The sequence below is a fragment of the Chelonoidis abingdonii genome, chromosome 4, assembly GCF_003597395.2.
Source record: "Chelonoidis abingdonii isolate Lonesome George chromosome 4, CheloAbing_2.0, whole genome shotgun sequence".
NCBI classification, from domain to species: Eukaryota; Metazoa; Chordata; order Testudines; family Testudinidae; genus Chelonoidis; species Chelonoidis abingdonii.
The window spans coordinates 94,586,691-94,599,672 of NC_133772.1; the positions used below are offsets into that span (position 1 = coordinate 94,586,691).

The following is a 12,982-nucleotide window of genomic DNA, read 5'->3' on the forward strand; positions in this document are numbered from 1 at the left end:
TGCCAACAATTTTAATGTTAATGAAAATACCATTTTAAAGGTCTGGTATTTCTGATGCAGTCCTGGACAAGATTTTACACTAGCTATCATATCCCTATCAAGCTATACCTAACCCAGCAGTTTAGGCTCTCTCTACATCAAGAATATCTGAAAGCTGATCATAAGCCTTTCACTTTTCAAAATGATTTGGCTTTATATTCTGAAAGCTTTAACTATGAATTGGTCTCAAACAGTTCTCTGAGACTATGCCTTATCACAGCTAGCCAACACAGCTTGACTGTGTCAAATCACATAGTGGTGTTTTTGTACACGTATTTTCACAAGTGATTTTGAAACAAACACCCAAAGTTTTTAAATCAGATACTTTCCAGATAACTTCCCTTCATCTTTCTACTGTAGCTTTGTGCTACTCCAAAGCAGGCACTCCGTGCTTTACTTTTATACTGTGAACAAATATATTGGCTATATATATGAGACTCCCAAGCATATTGTAAATATGGCCAGAGTAAGATTTAAACCTGATCAGTTACAATATGTGTATTAATATAATCATTGTTGTACTCGAGAAAATATTTTAGAGGCAAACAGATTTCTTGACATTTTATATTTATAATGATACAAAGAAATAGTGCAAAAGCCACATCTATGTTAATGGACATAGAAAAGAGGTGATATACAGCTCCCTCTGAAAGTGGGCGCAAAAATACCCTGTGATCTACCATAGCACCTCCAATGGCAGGGAAATTAAATAGAAGACAATTATCCTGTAATTAAGCAATTCTGTTCTATGTGAGAACTGTGTCAAAGCCATGTTCTCCCACCTCAAGAGTTGCCGATGTTTCTTTACTCTGACCACAAGCGACCAAAAAAAAACAAAAAAAAAACAACCCCCACCACCAAAATCCTAATTAGATGAGTTGATTTCAAGATCTGCTTTGCTCTATTTTCTCTGAGCCTATAAAATCTGTTGTTTTTTGGGTGGTTGGGAAGGTGGTATATGGCCCATATTCTTATTGAGTTTTGGTCTTGTCTATACTTGAAATGCTACACTGGCATAGCTGTAGCATTGCAATGTAAGCATGACCTCCCTGAGAGGTGGTAGCTAGGTAAATGGAAGAATTCTTACATCAACCTAGTGCTGTTTACACCATGGGTTAGATCAGCTTAACTACACTGCTGAGAGGTGTGGATTTTTCACACCCATGAGCAACACAGCTGGTTCAACCTAATTTTTAATGCAGACCGGGTTTTATGCAGATAGTAAGGCCTGGATACAAACAGGTCCTTGTTTATTTGTATGAAAGGAGATTCATTAGCCTCTTTATACAGTTAAGGAAATTGAAAAACTTAGTTGACTATACACCAGAAAACATTAAGCAATGCATATGTCAAATCCAGTGATCTAATGCAAGCAAGAGGGTCCAAGTCTACAATCTGTACATTGGTAAAACTACTGAAGTCAGCGGGAGTTTGTCCAACCAAAGAAATAAGGTTATTTATTCTTAAGGCAAGTTCTCAAAATACACACAGTCTGCTGCCATGTGAGTACCTAGACTATTCCAATGCACTTTAGGCTCTTGGGGGCACGTACACTCTACGATTGGGTGCCACATGTCAACGCCAGAATCAAGGACTGCCATCTCATGCCATTCAGTTCCTCTCTTGCTGTTGGCACGTTTTTTTCCTTCCTACCTTCTCTTCTCTGTGAGCATTTGCTAATGTGGGTAGTAGGGACCAGTCACTTATAAGCCTCTCTTTGGACATTTGGGCCCTAGTAGCTTAAACTGCATGCATTGGCTCAATTATTTTGGAAATTGCAGTTATTTGTGAGGCTATTTAGGCTACTCCACGTAAGAATCAGCAAAGACAATTTCAGTGCAGAACTACAGGATTGGACCGATAGTTAATCTATTTCTTAGGACAATCCATCACTCTCACAGATCTTGGGAGACAGTCCAGTCCTTGCTTACAGACAACCCCCAAACCTGAAGCAAATACTCACCAGCAACCACACAACAAAAACACTAACCCAGGAACCTATCCTTGCAACAAAGCCCATTGCCAGCTCTTCCACATATCTATTCAGGGGATACCATCATAGGACTAATCACTCAACCAAACTATCTGAGGCTCATTCATCTGCATATCTACCAATGTGATATATGCCATCATGTGCCAGCAATGCCCCTCTGCCACGTACATTGGTCAAACCAGACAGTCTTTACGTAAAAGAATAAATGGACACAAATCAGACGTCAAGAATTGTAACATTCAAAAACCAGTTGAACACTTCAGTTTCCTTGGCCACTTGATTACAGACCTAAAAGTTGCAATATTACAACAAAAAAACTTCAAAAACAGACTCTGAGAGACTGCTGAATTGGAATTAATTTTGAAATTGGACACCATCAAACTAGGCTTGAATAAAGATGGGGAGTGGATGGGCCATTACACAAAGTAAAACTATTTCCCCATGCTTATTCCTCTCTCCCCCTGCCCCAGCTCCTTACCTCTCCTTGTCAATTGCTGGAAATGTAGTGGTAATGAAAATGGCCCAAACAGCTCATTTTCTCTCCTGATGATAATAGCTCACCTTAACTGATCACTCCTCCTTATTATGTGTATGGTAACACCCATTGTTCCATGTTCTCTATGTATATCTTCCTACTGTATTTTCCACTACATGCATCCGATGAAGTGGGCTGTAGCCCATGAAAGCTTATGCTCAAATAAATTTATTAACCTCTAAGGTGCCACAAGTACTCCTGTTCTATTTCTTATAGATTCCTTTCCAATAAATAACTACTGTTGCTTCTACATGACATTTTATAACCCTAAATTAAAAGATCTCCCTTTTGGTGCTGTATCATATTCATCTGCTTCAGAATGGAACCAGCACTGCCTGACTTAACAGGCCAGAAATCATGGTGGGGCGGACTCCTCCTTGGCTGAACAGTAGCTCCAGTCTTGCTAATGGGCCTCTACCTTTACCAACACTCAGTGAGAAGAGCTATTTTAAAGTGGGTCCCACTGTTTGTTTGTTGTTTTTTTTTAAAGGGGTGAGGGGAAAAGCCAGACAGTATCACATGTTTATCCTTTCTTCTCTGAGATGTTCTTAAATTGTGTGGGCCACAACAGCAGGGCTGTTCAGATACATGCATTTCGAGCATATTGTTCTTGAACTGAAAGCCTCCATAGGGTGATCTTCAACTAACATAACACTGGGAATAAACAGTAACAAAAATATACTCACAGATAGTTTGCCAAGTTGTGCTCTTGTAAAGTATGCATTTCAAAACCATGTGGGGTCGTGTCAAAATAGTCATTACCAATCCCACAAATGAAACATTTGGTCTAGAAAGAAAATTAAGATTTTAGCACATTCTTAACATATATTAATCTAGGTTCTTATCATTAGTTAAGATATAATATGAAGCAGTACAGAATGTAGTATGGTTGCTCTACCTCCATATCTTCTCTCACTTGTTCTTGCTGATCTCTTAATTCACCAAAGGCATCAATAATCAGACCTGTTGTTTTAAATGGAAAATGTAATGTGTCAAACCTATCAGTATTAATTTTACGAGCTATCGAGTCTGGAAAAAGTAGCTGTTTTAGGCTTCATCAAAAGGACAGCACACCAGATAGCATGGACTCCAGTTGCCTTGGCAGCGTGGTGCCTGTAGGTAGAACAATCCAAGTTGTGCAGATAGCACAGGATCTAACATTAATTGCATTGCACTTGCTGTAGGAATTCATAATTGAAATGTAAACCTTTATTATTGCCACAGTTTTGTGGTAATCTGCTCAAGGAATGCCCTCACTTATCTCTGAGCAGGGACTTTGTCTCCGCTCCTGACCAGGACTTTGGGCTTCCAGCTCCCTGCAATGCACCAGTAGGGCTGACATAAAAGTCCAGCACCTGTGCTTTGCTTTCTCTCAAAGCTATAAACAGTGTAGGCCAGCAGTTACAAGTAATCAAACAGCTCTTTTAAAGCTGAGAACCTTTATTTTAGGATAAAAGTCTTACAGAGAAAACAATAGAAGGCCCTAAAGACATATTTAAGCTTACCAGCACACCTGCTCTTGCCCCCAAAAGCCTGACTGATAGGGACCAAAGTAAGTCTTTCAAACCCTACTCTAAGAGTTTGCCTCTCTTGAGTGTCAGCTCGGGGCAATTTGTAGCCTAAGGACCCCTCCATCAGTCAGTTCAAACTCAGCCTTTATACTCAAAATATCTCCAGGCCTCCTGAAACAGGTAAAACCAGTTGCTGCCCCTTTCTTCCTTGAGTAAACTTTCAAAGGCTGGGCTTCTGCACAACCAGTCTTGGGATTTTTGCATTCCTTACCCCCTAGTAATTCCATACTCCACAGGGAATCCACCCAATGAGCCAGGAACACACAAAAGCATATAAAACATAAAGGTCTGAATATTCTATGGGATCATAGTATCTAGCCCATCTCAGCATTTTGAAGGTGTCATGCTTTCAAGGTCTGACTCAAACATACAGATAACATTCATAATATTAGCTACAATTGTCTCAAGGTAGGTCTGTGTTTGTCATACCAGTCATATCTCCCCTATCGCGAAGTCGGTATACCAAGGGTATTAGACCAGCATCCATAATGCATGGAGGGTGTGTATGCCATGACCCCTAATAATTTCAAACTGCAGTTATCCATATAGTAAACAGTCTCGTAACAAGCCAGCATACACTAGTGATTAATAGTCCTCGAGCATGAAAGCCAAGTGCAGAAGCTGGATTCTTAGTCAAAGCTGCTGGGATTGATTCTGTGAAAGGAGGCGACAAGCCTATACCCCTTGTCAGGAGGGAGAGGGTGGTGGGTCTCTGCCCAGAGAGCAGTGGCAACTAGAGGCCTGAGACCAGAGAGGGCATTTCTTGAGCAGACCATGAGGGAGAGGGGGTGCGTTAGCCCAGAACTGTGTTATACATAATGCACACATCCCTCGACCTCCCCTGAGATGCAGTTGGAAGGCTTTACTGGCCAATAGGTGAAAGAAAAGCCCTGGGTTCTTTAAGGATTCTTCTCCCTCTTCCCCCCACAGCCACCTTTTTCTACCCCGTCCTTGTCAGCTTGAGGAGCAGGGTTTCTTGGGTTCAGTGTAAGTCTGTTAATTCAATGGACGGCTTATTAACTCTTGCCCCTACCAGCGGTAAATCTTCTTCCCTACTATTTTTTTTGGTGGTGGTGAATGTTTACTGTGGACATAATGCCAGTCCCAATTGGGGGCACAGAAGGAATTTTCCCCTGTCAGATTGGCCTTTTCACCTTCTTTTCAGCAGCCCAGGGATCAGGTGGGTAGGTTAGGTTTTAAAATTCTTGAGGTCACAGTAGCAAGTGTCAAGTGCAGGTAATGGCTCAATGGGAGATCTGGTTCCCTGATAAACCAGAATTAGAAGCAGATTAGGAAAGGGCATCTCCTAAAAAGAAGGGGGGGAGGCGGTTGAGATCCTAATGTTTGGTACAGTGAGGAGACAGCCCCTTCTTTCTCAGCCCCCTAACGCTTGTACAAAAGGGAGGACAGTGTGATCCTAGCAATGGTTCTGGGACCAGGTTAACAGTGCGAAAGTAGGGGGGGGGGGGAACTTGAGAGCAGCCCCCCAAGGTAGCACAGGTTATGGAAGCAAGGATGACCTGCACTGGATAAGTTACTGCCCAGATGTGTTACTTAAAGTTGCAGTCTAGTTAAACCACATTTCGGGTGTCTTGTTTGGTGCTTGGGACAACGTGTATATTTTGTGGGTAAATTACACAATTACTATGTCCAGAATGAATTGTTTTATGAATTGCTATGGAGAATGTAGCAATACTGCTTAAACCAGCTCAGTCAATGTGTGATTGACATGCACTGCAGAAGTAAAGAGGCTCACTAGACTCCAAGGCTTTTTACTATTGTAGGTGGAAATACCTTGAATGATAGCTAGTAGGATGACAATGACGAAGAAGAAAAACGTGATGTCAAAGACAATTCGATACATTTCATAAGGGTCCCCAGCAGGGTCTTCAATTTCATCCCCAATGCCACCACCAGCTCTCACACCCACATACATGTGGAACAGGTAACACTAGAAAGAAGGGAAAGTTACACTGGTCAAAAAACAGAAGTATTTAAAATGGCCGGTATTGAATAAAGAATGGTTATTTACCCTACAGTAACTGTGGTTCTTTGAAATGTTGTAGACAGCTGTACATGCTCATATGTGTGAGCTCAGAATCTTTTACACAGCAGTGCCCACTGGAAGTCACTGTGCTTCCTCGTGCTCCAATGCCAGGGCATAAAGGGCAGAATGATCTTGAGACCCTCCTTCAGTTCCCTGGCAAGTTGAGCCCATGTTAGTTGGGAACTCTGAAAGTGGGGATGGAGGGCAGGTTATGGCATCCACACAGACTACAACATCTTGAAGAACAACAGTTCCTGTCTAGTGAGCAACTGTTCTGTCTTCTTCGAGCATGTTTAACAGTGGATCCCACTGTAGGGACTGGTGAGCAATATGCTCTTCAGTATGGTGATGCTGAGGCGTACCAGTTGATTGGAATACTGCTTTTCCTAATCTAGCATTGAATGTAGCAGCAAGTCCATTGCATACTGCTTCAGAAACATGAGCAGATTGCATCGAATAGCAGTCTTACAGATTCTGGCTATTGGCATGTTTTGGGAACAAGAAGGGGATGCTGTTTCAGCCTTATCAAATGAGCCTTGATAGTCAGCGGGAGTGGTATATTTGCCAGCACGTGATATACTGAATTATCCACTTAGACAGCCTTTGAAATGAAATAGCGTAGCCTGTAGAGTGACCAGCCATCATCATGAACAGGCATGGGGACAGTTTGAAAGATTAGTCCTGTTGATATAGTAATGCAGAGCACAGGATATGTACAGAGTGTGCAGTTTCTTTTCCCCCAGGCATGGAATGTGGCTTAGGGAAGAACACAAGTAAACTGATCATTTGGTTTAAGTTAAATTCAAAACACTACTTGGAGGATGAACTTCTTACATGTTTCAGAATAACTTTGACCTTGCAAATGAGATATACAAGGGTTCCACCATGAGGGCGTGAGCTTGCTTACTCTTCTGGCTGAGGTGATGGCCATGAGTAAAACACATTTTAAGGATCAGGTGGTGATAGGGTGACCAGATGTCCCATTTTTAAAGGGACAGGCCCATTTTTGGGATTTTTTCTTATATAGGCACCTATTACTCTCCATCCCCATCCCGTTTTTTCACGGTAACCCTATGAATGAAGCAGTCTTGTGACGGGCTCAAAGGGGAGCTCCATCAGCTTCAGGATGAAAACGCTGAGATTCCATGTTGGAGTGTGCTCCATTACCAGTGAGTAAGCATGCATCAGTCCCTTAAGGAACTTCATTACCACTGGATGTGAGAAGATCAAAAACAGTACTCTGACATCACTGACAGATGCACTTTGATTGAGTTATGACTTTCAATTGCAACATGTAATCTAGAATCCAAGGTACTGAGGCTTGCTCAGGCACGAGGTCATGTTGGGTCACCCATATGGAAAATCTCTTCCACTTGGAGGTGCAAGTCTGCCTCATGGACTGCTTCCTGGTTTGTGTCAGAATGGCCTGCACAAGTACAGAGTAATCCTTTTCCATGCTGAAATCCAGGCTGTCCGTTGTAAAGAAGTCAGGGCTGAATGTAATATTTGTCCCTGGTTCTGTGACAACAGGCCTGGGAGCCTGATTAAGGACTATGCCGACATGTGTAGCATGGTCTGTCAGCCATATCTGTCTTGGCCAGTAGGGTGCTGAGGATGTCTGGACTAGTTTCTTTGGTGATCATGTTGGGGGGTAGTGGGATTGGTGGAAAAGGTATAGCAATTCTTCATTCCACTGCAGTAGGGACCCCAGGCACAAAAGTTGGGGCACTTTACATTGTCTCTAGTGGCAAACAGTTCTACTACTGGATTTCCTCCAAGTGGAGAAATGTCCATTTGGTGATGGACCCCAGCAGCAGCTACTCCTGGTTGATGACAGATTGCCTACTCAGGAAATCTGCCTAGCTGTTTCTGGTTCCCAGCAGGTGCAGGGCTATTAAGGTGCAGCACCAGTTCCACAATTTGATTGCCTACCTACGCAGGGAGAAGAACAAGCACCTCTTTGTGTTGTCCATAAACACCTGTACCATAGGACCAGGAGTAATGTCATATATGCCAGTCTGATGTCCCAAAGGTTTAAAACACTTATATGTAGCCTCATGGCTTCTGGGGACCATGTCCCTTGTATCTATAGATGGTCAAAGTGAGCACCCCATCCTGTTCTAGAAGGGTCCATGACTAGCATTCCAGATGCAACAGGGTCTTGAATGCTGCTCCTTTCTTGAGGTTGGGGTGTAGCCACCATAACAGTTCCCCAAGGAGGCAAGAGAGAATGACAACTGTTTTGCTCTCTTCATGCTATACTGGGGAATAGACTGACCTGAGCCAAAGTTGTAGAGGCCTTGGGTGAAGTCTATCAAATGGTGTCATGTATGGATACAGGGCATATGGCCTAATAATGTAAGGCAGGTCCACATCATCATGAAGAAGCATTCAGTTTTCATGTATTAGGCATGATATGGAACTGCACAGAGGCTGAAGTGCATGTATTCGTGCTGAAAAGAGAGTCGTTTTTTCAGATCCTTGTCCTCTGGCATTCCTTTGATGGAACCTGAGTGACTCTGGTGTAGCATATGCATAGAACTGCTTGAACCCTTGGGTGGTACTTGGTACCTCCTCTTTACCTGCTCTGAGCTTGGAGTGAACAAGGTCGAGGTATGCCAGAGACCCTTCACAGGGTCCCCTCAAGCCCTTGTTGATAGGTAAGTCAATTCTTGTGGGTGCCATGGAACTTAAGATATCAAATAGTTCATGGCTGTTCTCTTGGATTATGGTTGTTTTGGTATCCAAGGTATCCACAATTCTAGACAAGAGTTCTTGGAGTGTCCAAAAGTCATTCACAGTTGGTGTCAGCACCAGGGTTATAGCCTTCTCAGGAGAGGATGATTACTTGAGTGGAGAGGGAAGTGGAAGTGACTCCCTGGGTTGCTCTGTTGGTTTTCCCTGCTGCTCTTTTGTTTCTAGTGAGGGAGGGCCTTCGCTATAAATGCTGATAGAGACCAATATATCCCTTCTCCTTGTGGAGAAGTGACAGGCTGGGACTGAAGGAAGATAGGATGATAGGTACCAATATGGCCATGGTGGTATCTCATATGGATATTGTCCTGGTTGTGCAAGGCCTATCCACCGCCAGTGTTTTAGGGAATGAGTGCTGTTAGGATATCCCCCAGGATGTCATTCCAGCTTCCCTGGGGAGGGTTCTCTGCCCAGAAAAGAGTCCTCCTCCTGTGGTGGACACAATGTCCACTTGGAGCTGTGCTCACAGCAGCACTACATATTGGATGCAGAGTGTTCTGCGTCTCTGTCCCAGTGCTGATGCTGAAGAGGTCAGTACCAAGGAGGTACCCACTGGTGCCGGGACTCCTGATGGTGGTGTTGATTTGGCCCCTTTCTTTGATCTCTTCTTGTCTCTGTCACCAGAGGTATGCCTGGTTGCTGGAGCACTTGCAGAAGAGAGCCACCTTGATTCTGGATGGGACATTGTTTCTTCCCTTGGATCTGAAGCTACCTTTATGGATTGCTCCAAGAGGTTCAGTTTGAGCCTCACATCCCTTCATTTCCAAGTGTGGGAGGAGAAGGAGCAACAGAAGGAGCATTTACTGGGGATGTGAGCTTACACGAGGCAGAAGACACACCGTTTTATGTCTATCAGGGACATCCCACAAAACACAGGGTTTAAATCCTCAAGGCTTAGAGTCTGCCATTTTAACAGCCAAGCTACTTTGTCTTGCTGTACAGAGCATTCTCTTGTTTCTCTTCTCCTCTTGTTGTTTTTTTAATCATACAGCTAAAAAGATAATATAGAAATAAAACTAGGAATGAAGAATATTTCTTCACCAACGTTTGGAATCTTAGCCAACAGGCTGAGCTGATCAGACACAGTCCAGGTTCTGTCTCACTGCCATGGGTGATAAGAGGAAACTCAGGGAGGGCAGAGGCCACTCTGCTCTCTATGCCCTCATGTGGGACCATGAGGAAGCACATGACATGGCTATGCAGAAGATTCCAAGCTTGGTTGTATGTGCACCTACAGTGGGTATCCATACTGACTCACACTTGAAGAATATATTTTGTCTTCTGCATAAACACTTTGTTACAATGCTCTCTGCATATTACTTATGTTCTGTATTTCAATAAAGCCTGAGATCAAGTTGTACAAAGAATAAAACATGGAGAATGATGTTACAAAGAAAAAATACTCCGCATATAATGAACTACATCGTGATAGTCACATTCAAACTTAGTATTTAGGGAAGTTCACACTAAAATAAAATGATTGGAATGGAATCAGAGTCAATTAGGCACATTCATTTTTTTCCAACTCAGTGTTCCACAAACATGACTATTTTCAGTGTTTTCTTCTTTAGATCCATTTGGTCTACAGCCCTCTTCCTCATGTTAGAAGATGATACGTATTGTATTCTATCAACTATATGAATAATAACTCAAAATCCTTCAAAGTTTTCTGAGCAGTTAGGGTACACTGTTTTTATCTGTATGCTTTAATTGGATCTAGAAAATTTTAGCAAGAATCCCAATTAAAGTAAAGGAGGTAGACTGTGAGCAAAAAGCAGAGTATGAAATGTTTGCAAAAGACTGGTTAATCCCACAGTGTTCAGATGATCTCTGAGTCTTGGATATTTTCAACATCCAGAAACCCGTTTTAATATATATTTTTTTAACAATCTGTATAACCTCTAGCCCTAATTCTGACTTCCATGGGAGATTTGTCTGAGTAAAACTTGCAGGATTTGGTCCTAGATTCAGAAGTTCCCACTTTACCAAAATGTTCACTGTGGGCCCAATTATCAAATTACACATCTAGATGCTTAAACCATAATTTAGGCATATAAAAATAAACTCATCTATGGTCTAATTCCAGGGGACTTTCTGGGAACTGTCTCCTATAAAACAGTTATATTACCCTTTAGCTATCTTCAGCCACACAATATATGTCAAAAATATATTTGAAAAGCCCTAGCCATGTTCTTTAGTCCCAGCAGGCAGCAATATTAGTTCTAAATGAAACATGCATTAATGAAAGTAAATAATGTGATAAATCTGATCCTGCAGAACAAAACACAATATAGAACTATACATGGATTTTTAATGCATTTTTATTACTGAGGGAAGATACTGCTATAACCATAGATAAAAATATTAACTTAGAATCATTTTAGTTCATTTAGCAGAGCTGTTTAATATGCAAAGTATGTTGCTAAATATTTTAATTATTCCAACCGTTCATGTATTTCTGAATTTTGTAAATGCGTTTTATTTCAGGTCAGACCTTTGTATTCAGTCCACAAAGGGACCAATTAAAACAATATTGGATGGGACAGAGTTCATTCTTTCCATTATTCACTTATCTGACTTGCATTAAATATTTTATACAGAGGTCAGGAAGAAGAAAAAGTACATTCATGCAATATATACTGCACTTCAGGTTTTGGGTCTTTTGTGACCAGCGCTTCTCCTCTGAGCCTGTGCCATTCACATTATAAAATTAAAATGTTATTGTGTTCTTCTGTGGTGGTTCTTTGTACAATAAGAAGATTAGAGTGTCCACAGCCAGTTCACCCCAGAGTAAGTATTTCTGGGATACTTTTGCATTTCAAATGAATAATTTTTATATGGGGGGGTGGGGGAAGGAGCCTTGGAGTATTAGCTGTTTATCCCTCACAATAGTCTTCTCACCTTCATGCAATTGCTCTCTTTTCCTCCCCTTCTGGACTGGCTGGGATCTAAGGAAACTGGAACTATATTTTATTGGACTGGAACTTTAAGTTTACTGCTACTTATTGAGTTGATTTTTCTTCATTGAATCTCTTCTCACTTTAGCACAAATAAAATCAGTTTCACAGATACTCTAACATATACCTGTTCAGAGATGTTAATTTCAGCAGCAAGTTCCGTGGTGTGAGGAAGCCCATTCATGCCCTCTATGCTATGCATATATCTATATTTTGACCTCACACCATCGGAGGATGCTGAGTGAATTTCCAGATTCTTTGCACTGTTAAGAGTGGCTCAAAGCAGCTCGAGCAGACCCAAAGTGCCAAGTTATTAAAGATAGAAAAACCCTCCTCCCCCCAAATTTCATCTAGTACTTTTGGGCTATGTTGAGTATCAGGTTTAAAAGCTAGGGTGACATTTCTGTTTTAAAAGTGCTAGTGGTATTTTACTTACTGTCATCATGTCATCACATTTCATGTCTGGCTCATCTTCATCTTCGCTTTTGTTGTAAAACTTGCGGAAGAAGTTGAACGCCACAACAGTGTAAAGGTAGACTACTACAGCCAACAATCCTACCGTCAGTACAAGCTAAACGCCAACAAAATAAATGAAATGGAAGAAAGAAAGTGAGTTTCAGTCAAAATGGAAGGGCATGATTGATTCCAATCTCTTTCAGGCACTACTGATGAACTAGTCAGTCAGGAGATCTTTTGTGTCCCCAAAAGTATTGAAGCTCAACAATGCTGTGCCTTTTCTTTTTCAAAAAGAATGAAAGATGATGGTTTTGTTATCCATGGAATCTCTCTCTGTTGCCTGGATCAACATAGAGTTTCTGAGGCACCAGATTCTATAATGGGGTGAAATACATCTTAAATTTATACTTTGATGCCTTATTTGGTGGATAAAAGAGCAGCAGGGTGGTTTTAGGAAACACATTATTATACGGTTATTTTTCTGAAATATATGCAGCAAGTTCATATCAGTAACGGGTACATCCAGTATTTGGGATAGTGGTGAAATGCCAGCTGATTTGTGAAACTGGACATGCAGTGAACATATCAAATGATGTAAAATGTACTTTAGTGAATTAATTGATATGGGCT

At 41.6% G+C, this 12,982-nt stretch overlaps 1 protein-coding gene across 1 annotated transcript in view; it reads right to left on the reverse strand.

The window, feature by feature from the left end:
• RYR3 (ryanodine receptor 3) overlaps positions 1-12,982 on the reverse strand; it is a 663,207-nt gene that overhangs the window by 3,941 nt on the left and 646,284 nt on the right. Inside the window, 4 exon segments of the mRNA XM_075065483.1 lie at positions 3,254-3,354; positions 3,466-3,530; positions 5,933-6,089; positions 12,333-12,467. Coding sequence (XP_074921584.1) covers positions 3,254-3,354; positions 3,466-3,530; positions 5,933-6,089; positions 12,333-12,467 — 458 coding nt within the window.